The following is a 15,233-nucleotide window of genomic DNA, read 5'->3' as shown; positions in this document are numbered from 1 at the left end:
AGTTCTTGATTATGGTGGCTGGCTTTCCAAGTGGCATTTGGCCCTGTAGAACATGTAGGTGTGTGTCTATTGGGCAAACTGATGGTGGAGCCCTTTCCCAATTGATCAGTAGTCCTTCAGGTTTGTGTTTGTTAAAAAAAAGTCTTCAAGTGTTGCACCACTTTCTACAGCCATTCCTGTATTAAACTTCCCAAGCTTTATTCTCCCTTTATCAGCAGAGTCAGGAAATAGCGGATACCCTAGAATTGGTGTCTGTAGGGGGTCTTGCAGGAAAGCGGAGGGCTAGAACGGTGCAGAAACCATCCCAGACGGCACCCAGGAGCTGGCAAGGATGATCAGACGAGTTGGCCGAGAGCCAAGACTGTTGCAAAACAGATTCGGCTTATTAGCCCTAGTGAATGCTCAAATGTAGGGGCTTAGATACAACAAACCACAGAATGTAGGGAAAAGACATTTGCCCACATTAGAATTACTGATATAAGATGGAAACAGTCCTGTTCACACTCATGTGGAGTTCCCTCTGAATATTTTGGGATTGTAATTAGAAAGGCACATTTATCAAAGGTTATAACAACATGTCAATGTGTGTTTACTATAGAGTTCCAATGTTATTTCTACCATATTTCATGCATGACTGCATTTATTGTCATAATAGTCAGCTGGCTTCATATTCGAGTCTGAATCGCTCAGTGAGAGTTGCTCAGTGTTTGGCATGTTTAAAAATGCACCGATTTAAATATGACAAGTTGTCTTTTGGAATCAAATTGTTTGCAAATGAGGTTTTTTAATCGGAGGTTAAGAGTGGTCATTTACTTCATGTTGTTAAAAAGTACAGCTGCCAGTTTTGTGAATGTGATGTTATTTCTCTATGGAGATGGAGCTTTCATAAGAAACATGTTGACCTATTATAGCCTCTAGGAGATATTTGTTTTCTATGAACACCCTGGAAGTTTTTACAATTCACTCCAGGCTATATCTCAGAACAGAAAATATCTTATTGTAGGTTTTTGATCTTATCATCCTGACAAATGTACACTAAAAACCTGTCACCAGAAACTTTCTTCCTGAATGGCCTAGTTCACTGGGTGTTTATGCTCAAGAATTTTCATGTGACACGAGAGAATAAAACATGGTTAAATGATAGGTCAGATTGAATTATAAGTTCCTCCCTAAATACCCCAATTTAAGCATAGTGTCACCTTTCATTCTTCTAGAGGAAGTTCTTACAACTGATTTGGAGGGACTGAAAAGAGGTGGAAGGCTGGGGGAGCAATAAAGCATTAACCTTTTACAATATATGCACACTTTAGGAAATGACACGCATTCTCCAATTGTAGGCTACACGCCAAATGTTCCCTCTGTGAGGAGGTTTCAAATGCCAAGATTAAGAGGAGGAAATGCACAGCCACACAGAACAATAATGTGATCTTTAATTGTGTTGGTTTTTGAAAATGAAAGATTACAGTTATTACAGACACTTGTTAAGAGTGTTAAAATATTGTACATGTCATTTGAGGTAGTTTTTTGAAGGGACAGAATTATATTGTGACGAGTCACGAGACAGACATAAATAACATGGCAATTCAGTCATTGTGATGCAGAAAATCTCTCAAAACATGCAGGCTCAAAACTTGAACCAGACATTGGAAATTCTTTAACTCTTGTGTCTGGGGGCAATTTAGTCCATTGCCATTCCTTTAGAAGACATTTCAAAATCCTGATATTTAAATTGCATCCTCAGAAGCCAGAGGTTATTTCACTTTTGTAGTACTTAGATACAATTTACACATTCTTCCTGACATGAATCTTCCTTTTGATCAGATTTTAGTATTTTTATTACTTACCCACTTTCAGAAAGCCTCCACCTTCCCCAGCTCCACCTGTATAGATCTGCTACAGGGTTATTTCATGTATGTCATATGTGCAGCAGCAGCATGTCTCACATGCTCACAGCATTATGTCTGTGAATGTATTGGAAGAAGTAGCAAGTCTCTGTACTTGGGCCCTGTCCCAAATGGCACCCTAAGCACTCGTGGTCTTCCTACGAGTCCGCACTTTCGTGACGTAATGCCGCTTTGACTGTCGGGAAGAAGTCTGCTGCGGAGTCCGCATCAGTGCAGACTCGGCAAAAGTGCGCATCGAGGGCGCATATCGACCGCAAAGGGGGTGTTCGCGAGCATCCTTCTGAGGCTTAAAATTATAAATGGGACACCCTACGGTCTCACGGACTTAACGGACACGTCACGCGCACGGGCTGCCATTGTAAGTCCACAAAACAGAAAGTGCATATGAAGTGTGTCATTTGGGACAGGGCCTTGCTCTCCGCAACAGCAGCAGCGTAGCAGATCTATTCTGCCAAGACCAAATACATTAATGGAACCGTATGTAAGATTGTGGCCAAAACTGGTACTGCAATCACTTTCAAATTACTGTAGAGCGGTGTATCCCCCTCCCCCTCCCCCCAACGAGGTTGCCAGTTAGGCTGCAGGATCCAGCAGGAACGTAGGCTGCTACAAGGAGCTTCCAATGGCAAGTGACGAGTCCTACACAGTAAGTTTTTTTTCGGACTTTGTCACAACGTATTTCAGATTCATAACGAGGTCTTTTAGGTTTCGTAACGTTAGACATTTTTTATCCGACACGTTTGTAGCTGCAGCTGTGGTAACTAGAGCAGAGCTGGCAACCCGGATGCCGAAACACTACTGACTTCGTGATTGGTAGATAGGTGGAGGGTGGAGCATCAGGCCAAAACACAACATGACAACATCAACATCAGTTGAGGGCTGCAACTTCACTTTTAAATGACAATATCCTGGCCAGACTACTGTTGTCAGTGATATAAGTATTTGAAATGAACATGATTTCTTAATGTCCAGTGACATATCAGGGCCATTTTATGATTCATTGAAATTCATTTCTTACATACGGTTCCTTTAACATTGCTATATTACCATGCCAATCTCCCAGAGAGTTGTCATGACAGGACTGTGATTGATTGCTTAACATGTCAGTCACATGGCTCTTGACTAAATTGATGGTTCTTGGCCATAAGCTGCTGTAATGGACCCTTTTCACATTTCCCATAATACAGAAATACATGGGAAATATAGCAAATACATTAATTCCAACGGTGTAACGAAAAAATCCGCTAATGCTTTCCCATGACTCCAAAAGGGAAAGAGACAGATTATGGCGGTCAGAAGCAGTGTTATTTTATTATCCTACTATTAATCTTTTTAAATAATATTTTGAATGAATTTTTTATTTTGAGGTTTAATTTTAGTTAAAGGTAATTTTGGGTAATTTTGTTATGTTTTTGTCATTTGATTAGATTCAGTTTTTTTTTAAGTATGTCTATATAGTTTTAATTATTTTCATTTCATATTTTAAATTAATATATTCATTTAATTTTTTTTATTAATTTTAGCTTTAGTTATTTTAGTAGTTTATTTTGTTTTATTTTTATTTCAGTTAACATTTCATTAATGATAAGTAGCCCAAGAAACAAGATAAAAAATTTTTTTTATAGGTTTAATTATAATTTTTTTGGTTAACTTTAATAACAGTCAAAGAAGAGAGAAAGATCTCAAATTTACAGTCTTTGGTAATTTCATTTACATTTTTGTTATTTAATGGAAGGGTACACAAAGTATGGTGATAGGTGGTTTTTTTTTGTTTTTTGTTTTTTTACAATTATCAGGCCTTCTTTACATTTTGTAAGTAAATGCATAATATACAGTCATGAGATCTAGAATTCTTGGTTACAGCCCTGGTCCCTAATTCTTTCCACACATGGAACTATTCAAATTTAAATCGGATGCATTTTTGTTAATTAATTACTTACAAAGTTAAAAATGAATTAATTTTATAGATAGATTTAATAAAATAGTAATAAGTAAGCCGGCCAAAAGACATAGTGTGTGCACAATATAAGCCAGTAGGCTACACATTAGGTTACATTAATGTGTGCATTAGCGGAAAGTGAGCATATTTTTCTATGTCTTCAGAAAAAAGAGCGTAACACTATAATAATAGTTTTTTGTCAAACTCAGATCTGCAGAATGAACCAAACAATGATTCTTCGATGCATCTTGATTTACAGGCTAACGATGGATGTCCCCACCCCCAACCCTCCTCCGTCCGCGTCTCTGTGGAGCGTGATTGGATTAAAGTCGGTTACCCTTTCCCCTCTAACCCGGTGATGCTGGCTGTTTCCTGCTTCTTCTTCTGTCCAACAACCGCTGCTGCTGGTGAATTCGTGTTAGTTGAGCGCTGTAGCCACAGCGAGACGCAGAACGTGGACGTCAGTGGCTTTTCACGGCACAAACCCCGAGTCAGCCACTGTATTATCCCATCCAAAATCACAGCAATGCGCAGGAAATCTAGGATATTATTATGTTTTGCTGTGCTTTGGGTTCTTGGCATAGCATATTATTTCTATTCGGGGACAACGCTGAGTCGAAAGGTAGGTTTTTCGTTTCGCTGCTTTCTTCGTGTTTCATGCTGCTGGATCGGCGCAAATATAAGTTGTTTAGGGGGATTGTTTCGAGACATTTCGTTTGCGGATGAATGAGGAAAAAGCAGTCACTACGGCGATAGAGAAAACGAGAGAAGCCCGCACGTTTAAATAGCCAAAGTCTATTGAGGGGACTCGCAAAGATAGTGTTATCGCTATACGTGCTGTGATTTAACTGCGAGACTATCAAATAACCCGTTTGGTTAAACTGAATTAAAAGCATATGATGTTGTTATGCTTCTTTCTAAAGGCGTATTTATTCCGGAGTCGTTTTAAATGCTTTGTTACGCCGATTTTCTTTAGGGCGAGAGGGACGTTGATTGGCTATACAAACATGAGTAACTTACAACCTGTATCATAAATTATGTTACTTTACAAAGCGTTACTATACAAACTGTTCATGATATATGCTACAGCCTAAGCTATGAGCAGTTTGTATAGTATTTTGTAATGTTACAAGGTAACGTTAGTGTTAAAGGCAAGCTACATTTAATTCACATTTATCACAGAGCTAATATTTAGTTAATATTACTGAAAAGTAATATTCAGTAGTTTTTTATTACTGGTCGTGGCGATTATGATTCTTATGAGAGATTCGAGTACGTTCAGTGAAAGATTCGTTCAGAACCTTCAGTGACGCTTTCTGCTGTTTACGTCGTTACTCCAGTAGGTGGCGTCACAATGGAGTACCTATGTGTTTGTGTGTTGTAAGTCGTTGTATCGTTCGCTATCAAAATAAGAAACTCTGAAGTGGAGTGATATTCAGTACAACAGCACAGCTGTTAGCACTATTGTGATATTGCTTTTTGTACTACAAATCTGTAGTTATTTATTAACAAATATTTGTCCCGTTTGTATCAATCTTATTTTTAATTCAAGTAGGGCACCTGTTATTTGAGCTGTACTAAAACAGTCGGTTGTGCTGCAAAGTGGTACTTAATATATTAATTTGCGATAAATTGTGATTTATTTTTAAGCAAATAATTTGACCGTTAACTGCACTGTTAATTTTCTAAAGCAGCTTATAAATCAGAATTATAAGATTAACAGGAAATAACCTGCTTCTGCATTGGTAAATAAGGTGGATATACAAATCGGGACTGTCGTAATATAAAGTGTGTAATCTTTCAAATTTCCAATTTCGTGCATTTACATTAAGTTTTGATCCCTAAAAGCTGCATGTCTGGTTTCCATTAATCATCACTTGACAGTGTGTGCATCTTGCACTTTTGAGTGAGGGTGGTATACCATGAAACCACACTTTTTAGTAACATACCATCTGGTCTTGAAGGATGTTTGCTGAAATTCCTTCGCTCAAAGGCAAATATTCAGCTTGTGTGCGTGTCCCTTTATATTCAGTGACGCACACTGTCTTGAGGTTTTGTTGTGTTTCGTGTTTTGTTTCCATAGCCGTCCATCAGCCGCACTAATCCAACTCATTTTCTGGTATGAGTGCATTTCGATATTGTGATCAAGGCACAGTGAGGTGAATGGACCACTGCACATTTGGGAATTGCTCCCTTTTGGCACATTACTGAATGTAATGCTATTGTTTGTAGTGTATCAATCAGAGTTTGTTGTTCACAAGTCGTTATTGTCCTGTAAGTTGTACTGCAGACCTAGTGAAACGTTGTGTTGGACTTTAAAGACTTTGCTGCTTAACTACCACTTTCTCTACTGGTTTATTACAGTTTTATCAATAACCTTGTAATGTATGAAGACGGCTGCTTGTGGATTTGTTTTAAAGCGTCATATAGTGTAGCATAAGCAAGTGGATGAACAGCTGGTTAGTGCTCCTTCATCTGGCTCAGGGCACTTCACATTCAATCCCTCTCTTTGTTGAACAAGACATCGATGCTGCTGTTGTGCACAGCTTGTGTTCATTCATATCTTTAAAATGACTCAATTAATTAATTTTATTGAAGTGTTTAAATTGACATGACCTTTGCCTTGTCCTTGTTGCATTTATTTCTGTGAGAACTGTGCTAGTTACGCAATAGATTTTAAACAGATGTCAAAGATCGTGTCTCAGCGAGGAAATGAGTTCCTGCAACCAGGCGAGGGTGGACGACAGCCTCGGGATGGCGGCGGGGTTTTACAGATGCTCATGCAAGTTATGCAAGGGTCGGATTCTGAATGTTTTCTCTTTCGTCTTGGTTTTGGGAGCCGGGGCCGCTCTAGGATGCGGGCGGGATAGGGAAACAGGGGGCTTTTATCTCCACCGAGAAATGCGTTTGATCTGATATGTGCTCCACAACACAATTATTGACATGCTGATTGTTCTGCCCTTGTTGGCAGGATTAGAGTGGCGGTGCTGGGATGGGGCCGTACTGCTTTCACTCACTTGTTCAAATCAAAGCTTGTTAACATCAGGATGAACCAAAGTGCATGACAGATTCGGTCAGCTCTCACAAAGCTGTGTGCGCCTTCCTTTTTTTCTTTGTTTCTCCCTTTGATACCAGAGGAAAATATGTAATTTGGGTCTGATGACTGTCATACAGATAAACTTAATGTGAGGAATGAAAGCAAAGCAGTGGCCCTCCTTTTATGTGACTAGAGAGACTGTGAGTTTCTCATATTCTGATATCGTGGAGATGCTCGGCTAAATGTACAGTGCTGTGAATTTTGAGGACGGCCGATGCTAAATAGGGAATGCCAGAGAGCTCCTATAACGCCTACTTGTCCTAAACAATTTTGCATGGAAGAAAGTCCTGGACGTTGATGTATGAGGTTACGTTTTACTCCCCAGAGGGTGAATTGGGTTTAAATTTGATGGACAATATTTGAAAGCTTCTTTGGCTTTATCTCTTCCATGAGATATGTCTGTGCAAAAAATCTGCAGCCTTAAAAGTATGATGCTTTTGGAGTTCTTTGCCATGGGATGTTTTTCTATACCTCTTATCTATCAGCTGAGCTTCAAAAGACCTCAATATTTTTTATGGTTGCTTTTAAGTTGGCAGCCGGATTTCACGAGATTATGTTTTGTCATCTTGTTGAATCAGCTGAGTTTAATTCCAGAGGTTAAATCAGGGCCTTATGTTTTAAACATAAACTAGTTACAAACTAAACTGTAAGTGTTCCTCCTAATGTTTTCTCCTTTGATATGAGCCGACGATCATGTGAGACACATTGCTTTTTATGACCTGACCTTTGACAGGGACATGGTTGTATATATATCCTCCATAAAGGATTTAAAGACTTTTAAAGAGACTCTTCTGTAACTTTGGATATAGGATAATTGATAACTGAGTGACCTCAGTGGTCAAAGGTCTTGGACTTGCAGAGTTTATGACCATGGAATTCCTCTGTCTCTGTCCACTCTGTTTCTACCAGATGGAGGCAAGGGCTTTAGCTGAAATAGTGAGAGTGAATAGGCACATTTTAAATGAGTTTTTTTTTTTTTTTTGATAAATGCCTGTGGTTAATAGTTAAGCTCAAGATATTTTCATGTTTTATTCTATGCCCCACTCATGAGATTTGTCAGAATCTTAGTGGTGGTGATGTTAAAGTAATGCGACTGATGTAGTTCATTTATAGCTTAACTTTTTGGTTTGTTTATTTGCTTGTTTTTTTTTTTTTTTTTACTTATAGTGATTTGTTTTTAGGCTTCAATTCATACATTTGTGAGGATTATTTTGATGAACAAAACGTTCATACATTTTTGTTGGTCACAGAATTATTTTCTGCAAAAATTCAAAAGCCAATGGAAAATCCTATTGGCTTTTTTTCTTGAGACCCTTGATGCTAAATTTGATTCGATTTGATTAGGCCTATATTTTATTGAGCATGCTCATTTCCACTATATTGTTATAATTTATATTTATATTTTTATACAATAATTTATTGCTTCCTTAAAGATAATTTTTATTTGATAACTTTTAAATGTGATTTTGAGTTCCAACTCCAAGATATTAAAGTCATTCCTTAAAAAAAAAAGTAAAATATTGCATTAGAAGACATGAAGCACAGTGAATGCTTTTGAAGTATTGTCTTGTCTAAAGATTCAACATTTTTTATTGAGGTCTTTGGCATCGGAAATGAATTTTCTGTAATATTTGGTTAGATAAAGGTCTCTGTGGGGATTTGCAGAAAGCCTTTTCAATTCTCCCACAACTGCCTGTTCTGTTAGGGAGTGAGATATGAAAGAATTAATACATCCCTGCTTACCACTTCACATTGTCAGACAATTTCTCATAATCTCTGTTCTTAGAATCATTCTTTATGCATCCATGCTTGATTCTAGACTCGTAAACTAAAGGCATTGTTCTTTTTCTCATTAAGCAGCTCTTTCCTGGTTGTTTTTAGATGATAATTGAGTGAACAGGAAGAGGAAGAGGAAGGAAAATTTGGGTTCCAGTTCAGTCTCACCCAAAGGCTTGTCAGCACGCTGGCCGTGAGCCAGGAGGAAGTGATGCAGGAATTGCAAAGTCCATCAGAAAATAGAATGAAATATGCACTAGCAAAAGAAAATGAAGTTTAAAAACATGAACTTGCATCTATTGACACCTTAACTTCCAAAGGGTCTGCAAATATTACATGTGAAGGTGGAAAACGGCAAGCCTGTTTACCCAAAGGGACAATGTCTAGGGAAATGATCTCCAGCTGAATATGATAAAATCGATTATCCTCTGCAGGGTTGTCATCTTTCTGTATTTTTCACATTTAGTTCAGTCATCAGTCTCTGCATGTCTCTGTGAAATATGTATTAGCAACTGCGAGATGTATATGAGTGCAATGCAAATGAGAAGAAATGAGCTTTTGATGTTTAGGTTCATTCATTCTTCAACAGGGTTTAGTTACTGGATATTCCCCTTGTGGCAACTCCGTGACATCATTCTCTGATGTTATCTTTTATGATTAACACCGCCAGCTGCCTTATTCGTCCATCGAAACCTAGATACCAGTGCTTTTCACATTTTGTAGGGATGTTTGTAGGAAACAAAAATCAAATGTTTGGGTAAAAAATCAAATGTTTGGGTAATTCGTTGGTAAATTTATTGTATAGTCTCTAAGTAATTGAAGTGTAAGGTGCCCTTGAACACAGTTTTTATTAGATGGACGTTGTGTTAGCGTCTGTTAAAGCATCTTGCACGACACTGCGTTCTAAAAATGCAGCACTTAAAGGTATAGTGGAGGATCTTTCCAAATTTTAGATAAGACCCGCCCTCTCCACTTTTTGAAAAGTTTGATTGATTCACCAGAATGATTGACAATTAGGAGGACCAATAGTTTAGACTACCCACCAGGAAGTAAAACATCCTCCGCAATACCTTTAAGGTAAAAAGTAAAATAAAAAAACACACCTTTAGACTCCTCAATTGTCATATGCCAGCTGTAAACATTTAAATTTATTTTCTTTCTATTAAAATTAGTATGAATGCAGCTTTTATGACCTTATATCAATTGAGAGACTTGCATGAGATTGGCCTATTTATCTTTTAAAAATGTATTTCATACAGCAGTTCATTATAATGAATTGAAGGAAGAATGTTGCTTATTAATGGAGAATAGGTAAAAGAAACAAAGATACGCACTTTCACTTTTATATTCATGTGTATTTTTAACCTAAAATTTGATGATTAAAAAAAATCAGTGGACACATTGCATCAACTACACTTTACATAAATGATTGGCCTTCATCTTTTTACTTTTTAGTACTGTTGTCAAATTTAACATTCTTGTGTCGTGATAAACATCTCTTTGTATCAGCTTTAGTTTTATCACTCTTCTGCGCCATCATATCCAAGACAACAAAAACTGAGTGCTTGTACTTGATAAGCACTTACTGGCTCAAGCTTTGAGATATCTGTGGTGAAAATAGTTTAGACATGTTTTTGAGCCCAGGTTTCCACCAGGCAATCTTAGTATGGAAAGCAGAGGGTATGGAGCTCATGAAGAGAATATCTGGATTCTCTGAAGGCAGATGTAACTCATGATTTTCGTAAGAAACCAATACCACAGCAGAGAGTCTAGCCTTGTCCAGTGGTGCCAGGTGGACTGTATATGTGCTGTTTGCATCTTCAAATGATCTTTCTGATGGAGTAGATGTAACATATTAAACAGTACAGTAACAGTCTTACTTAAAGATATATTTTAAGATCAGGAATCAGGATATAATTGACTGTGGCTATTTAGAAGATTTCACCACAAGAGCAACATAATCCCCCTCTGTCCTTTGAAATAGAGATGAATATCAAATGCAGTAAAGTGTGTCTCATTGTTCCCAGCGTTCAAGCCTAAAGGCAGATCTCGCACAGCTAGAATGCGAGGACTTCAAAAGCCCCATGAAAAATAACCCCCCTAAATGCAGTTAATTATTTCACTTAAAATCATGGAAAATATTCCTGATTTCATTGCCTATGTTCTTAGTGGTGCTGTGATGATGCTTGTAATGACGATGTGATTTAGAGAAGCGTTATTATAGGGATTCATAATATAGCTGCACCTTATTGGTTATTCATTTCTCTTGAATATTTGTATTTATTGTTTATTTATTTATTTATTTATCAGTATTGGTTGATATCCTATTGGATATTTATTGGTTAATTTTTGGATATTAATTTTGTTCGGCCTATTTTAATATTTAAATTACTTTTGCCATCATCTTCCGTTTAATTAAAGGGATAATAACGATAGATCGGTAATTGTATTTGTGCATTAATTTATTGGACAAAGTATAACACCAATAAACTTTAATTGTTACTTTGAAATGTGTAAACTCTATATCACACTCTAGTACCAAACTAATCATTAAATTGTTATATATATATATATAAAAACGATATTATTATGAGGACTTATCTATCAATTGTACATTTAGAAATACAATAAATATTTATTATCACGTTGAGATGCCAAAATATTTAGTGTATCTATTAAATACACTTGAAGTTGTTTTAATTTTCGCTTTTTTAAAACAAAATATTATAGATTTATTGTATTGTACATTTGTTGTCATTTTGAATGGCAATCCTTAAAATTGAGTTTTCCCCCACAGTCACTGTTCATGGAAACCAGTAACACATCCTAAGCTTGAACATCCGCTTTGTGTCTACGGCAGACACATATGCTCTGTCAGCTTGTTTGAAATATCATAGCATGTTTCCCACATGGATTAAACAAAGATAGTCTATGAGCGCCGAGCAGTCAGAGTTGTTTAGACGATATGTAAGGGCCCGGTTCTTTATGTATCAAGACATATACACTAATGGGAAAACACTGAGAATATTGCCAGAGGCCATGAACGTGTTGAAGACGATGTTTTCCTAGCCAAGTGCTTCCAGGCTGTTTGCCACCTCGGCATCTCGAAGAGACCAACAGACCAATGAAGTTACAGCCATATAATTTTAATGGGGTTTTTGAATAGCCTCCAGTGATGTTTCATCATCTCAGCGTAAGACTTTACAAAGCTGCTGATTAAAAGCTACTTTTGTACCATGGAAAGCTACGTACACACCGTGCACAACAAATGCACTTAAATACACAACCCTAAAGTAAAAACCTCTGTATTTCTCCTCACAAAAAGTAATACTGTCATTGTGCTTAAGATATTTAGGGCTTTCTGATCCAGTAACAAATGATGCACAATTTCAGAAAAGCACGTGATGTTTCTTTTAAAATACTTAGCCAGTGGAAAAACTACATCAGAGCGACTCCAACTATGTGACTGGTGAGCTGGTAGCAGTTATTCTCACCAGATGTTTGGTCTGTTTAACAGCTTAACTGCCAGCCGGTGTTCACTTTATTTGCTTCACAACTTCATTTCGGCCTACGGGGCATGTGCTAGAAGAGCAAGTCACCAGAAACAAGATTGAGCCACAGGAAGTCACCATCCACAATGACTGACAGAAATCAACTGCAGCGTTGGACTTGATTCACTGAAGCCCAGCTAGTTTTGTCAGCTTGTACGTGCCTCTCGTAGCCTGATTGAAAGCATTTATCGAGAATGGCTTTCCATTCTTCAGAGCAATCCCTCAAATTGTTCAGTGTTAGATGGAGAGCAACTAAGTGCCTGCATAGATGCATTGTATAACTGATGTGATGTTTGAACTAAATTGCCTTCACTGATGCCACAATGTATAATTTAACCCATACAATTTAGTCTGAAATTCTTCTGCACCAGATTTCAAACTAAATCGAGAATGCAGCAGTGTAATCATTCTCGTGGCTTTGTAAAGCTCAAAGCATCAATTACATACTAATTAACATGCAGTGGAGGGCAGACGGTGCTCAGGAACTGCTGACTGCGGTCCCTTGTCTTTCAGCCTGATGTTACCTTTCATGCATATGCAACCAAAGACTCCTCAGAGAATTTTAGCCCTGTCATTTCAAAGACCGAAGATGAGAAACTTTTTCAGTTTTTTTTTTTTCTTGCATATTCTTTAGACTCTCAAGGGTAATTGTGTTAATTGTTGTGACTAGTTAATTAAGCATGAAAGGCCTGTAATGTAAGTGCGTTTACATACAAAATCTGACCAATGGGGATCATATACTTGGCAACTTTGTAAATGGTTACTGAGATAAACTAGGGATCGTGTATAAACCACTGAGGGTCACACACAGACTTTTAGGTTGTTTCGAACACAACAAACTCACACAGAAACATGCAACTTGTTGCTAGGAGACTGTGTTCTTAAATCTACGTTTGATATCTTCTGACTTGATGGAATCAGAGTTTGAAGCAAAAAAAATCAGTCTGTGCCCATTATACACTTCACATGAAATCTGTCAACACCGACTACCTTACATTTGAAGACTGGCTCTGACTTTCGGCAGTTAACGTAAACTCCTTCAGACTAAATTGGTGCAGAAAAATTTGTGTAGTCTGTTCCAGCCTTAAAACAGTACTTTGTTTTGTGAACACTTTGGTGTTTCTTCTGTGTGAATACAAAACAAGGTAGTATGAAGAGTATTTTTTTTTTCTATAAAATGAAAGTCAATAGTCCAGGGTTGTTTTATACCCCAAATTTTCTCAGTGTCTTTTGTCTTCCACAGAAGAAAGTCAGTCATACAGTTTAGGAATGACGAAAGGGTGAGCAAATGATGACATCCTTAAAACTATCCATTAAAACTAAAGTATTGACAGATCTTTTCTTCCATGTTTGTGACAAATAGTTAGAGAGTTAAGTTTATAAGTCCGAAATGATTGTAGAAGTCTGGCATATTTAGTTATGTAATGTTGATTAAGAATGCATCATCTTTCTGCAAGTAGCTTGATTGGGCTGCGTGTGGTGTGCAACTTATATAAGGGGAGTGGTGTTGAGTCTATCCGCAAAGAGGTGATGAGTTTGAATGTTGTGTTTAGAAACAGTAACTGAAAATCCTGCATAGTGCACCTTTAAGAATGTAGGTTTATTATATCTGCGTATATGCAAACATATGTCTTTCCACTAATAAATCTTCTACTTGCATGTTTTGACCATGAGCTGAAGGTTTGTTAATTTGGTAGGCTTAGTTAGTCCTGTTGCATTTAAATGAGCAGGCTCTCATTTGGATATCTTGTTCGATGCGACGCCAGCTTTGCTTTTAGGGAGGTGTGGCATCCGGCGGAGGTTCACTGCTTATCGAATTATTTGCAGGCACACCCTGAGCCTCTGCCAGGTCTGTGGCTTCCATGAGTGCTCCGCATGCATCTTCATTAACATTACAGACCAACCAATAAACCATTTGGTTTGGTCTTGCTGGTCTCTGTGTTTTTTTTTTTTAAACCCTAACTGTGCCTGAGGGCTCTGACTGTCCCTCATACCTATCCTGTTTAGTTAATTTACATACCTTTTTTAATGAAAGGTGAACATCTGTGCTGTGAGTCATCCCACCTGGTCCAGATCAGTGAAGGACACAAGCTGAGTCAAAGAAAATTAGTTCTTTATTGCTTTTGAATTTGAAGTCCTTGATGTGTGATGGAGGTTTGTTTTCTGGGTTCAAAAAGTTTGGCAAATTTGACATATAAAGTCGATTTACTAAACTTAAGAAAATTTCAGTGGTTCTCTTATTTAAAAAAAGATTTTGAACAACTCACTGTAGCTGTTGTTGTTTCCGTCCGCCAGCATTTTGTCAGTCAAAAATAGTCGATATCCGAATGCAACGTAACAGGGAGGATAGTAAAGATGGAAAGCTCCTAAAAGCTTAGTTCCATATAAATTCACGGATAATTTGTTTTGTCGTCGTTAGTGAAAATCAATATTGACCTTGTATTTGAAAAAGGATCCTCATATAAGAATCAGTTCATTCGCATTCGGAGAGGGGGAGAGGGGGAGAGGGGGGGTGTATGTAAAAACAAATATTGCATCACAATAAGTGTAATTGTGATTGTCAAAACATTTGGTAACTAAATAGAATTGAATGAAGTTTAGAGACAATATTGACTACTTTGGATACATGTTTATTTAAAATTTAATCTCACCTAATGCTGTAAACATAGAGGGCCCAATCTGCTGGTATTAATAAAGGTTCAAAATAACAAATGAAATTAAATATAATGCAGTTTTTGTTATAATAACAATTATTTAATGACATAAGTAAAAATATAATAAACACTAATTGGTCAATATTATGTATACTTTCGGTAAGTTGTACTGCATCTTTAAATAAAAAAGTAACAGATGATCGGTTCACGTGCACTTGAACTGAGGCGCTCAGCGATCTGTCACGTCACATTTACAAGCGCCAAACGTATTTTTGTCTGAATTTCGTAATAAAATTGACGGAATCTAAGAGC

At 37.3% G+C, this 15,233-nt stretch overlaps 1 protein-coding gene and 1 long non-coding RNA gene across 3 annotated transcripts in view; both read left to right on the top strand.

Moving 5' to 3' along the window:
• The first annotated feature begins 4,215 nt into the window (after window positions 1–4,215).
• Window positions 4,216–15,233, top strand: part of galnt2 (UDP-N-acetyl-alpha-D-galactosamine:polypeptide N-acetylgalactosaminyltransferase 2) — a 76,581-nt gene continuing 65,563 nt past the window's right edge. Inside the window, exon 1 of one of the 2 annotated variants that reach the window (XM_082153832.1) lies at window positions 4,216–4,465. In XM_082153832.1, the coding sequence (XP_082009958.1) occupies window positions 4,370–4,465 (96 nt within the window). In that variant the 5' untranslated portion in view covers window positions 4,216–4,369. The remainder of the gene's footprint in view (window positions 4,466–15,233) is intronic. The other variant, XM_082153833.1, reaches the window with a different exon arrangement.
• LOC309486510 lies at window positions 6,156–10,678 on the top strand. The gene is made up of 2 exons (XR_014201573.1): window positions 6,156–9,640; window positions 9,794–10,678. It is a non-coding gene; the product is annotated as an uncharacterized lncRNA (long non-coding RNA).

The sequence above is a fragment of the Leuciscus leuciscus genome, assembly GCF_965113295.1.
Source record: "Leuciscus leuciscus genome assembly, chromosome: 22".
Taxonomy (NCBI): domain Eukaryota; kingdom Metazoa; phylum Chordata; class Actinopteri; order Cypriniformes; family Leuciscidae; genus Leuciscus; species Leuciscus leuciscus.
This window is presented reverse-complemented; position numbering and strand designations above follow the sequence as displayed.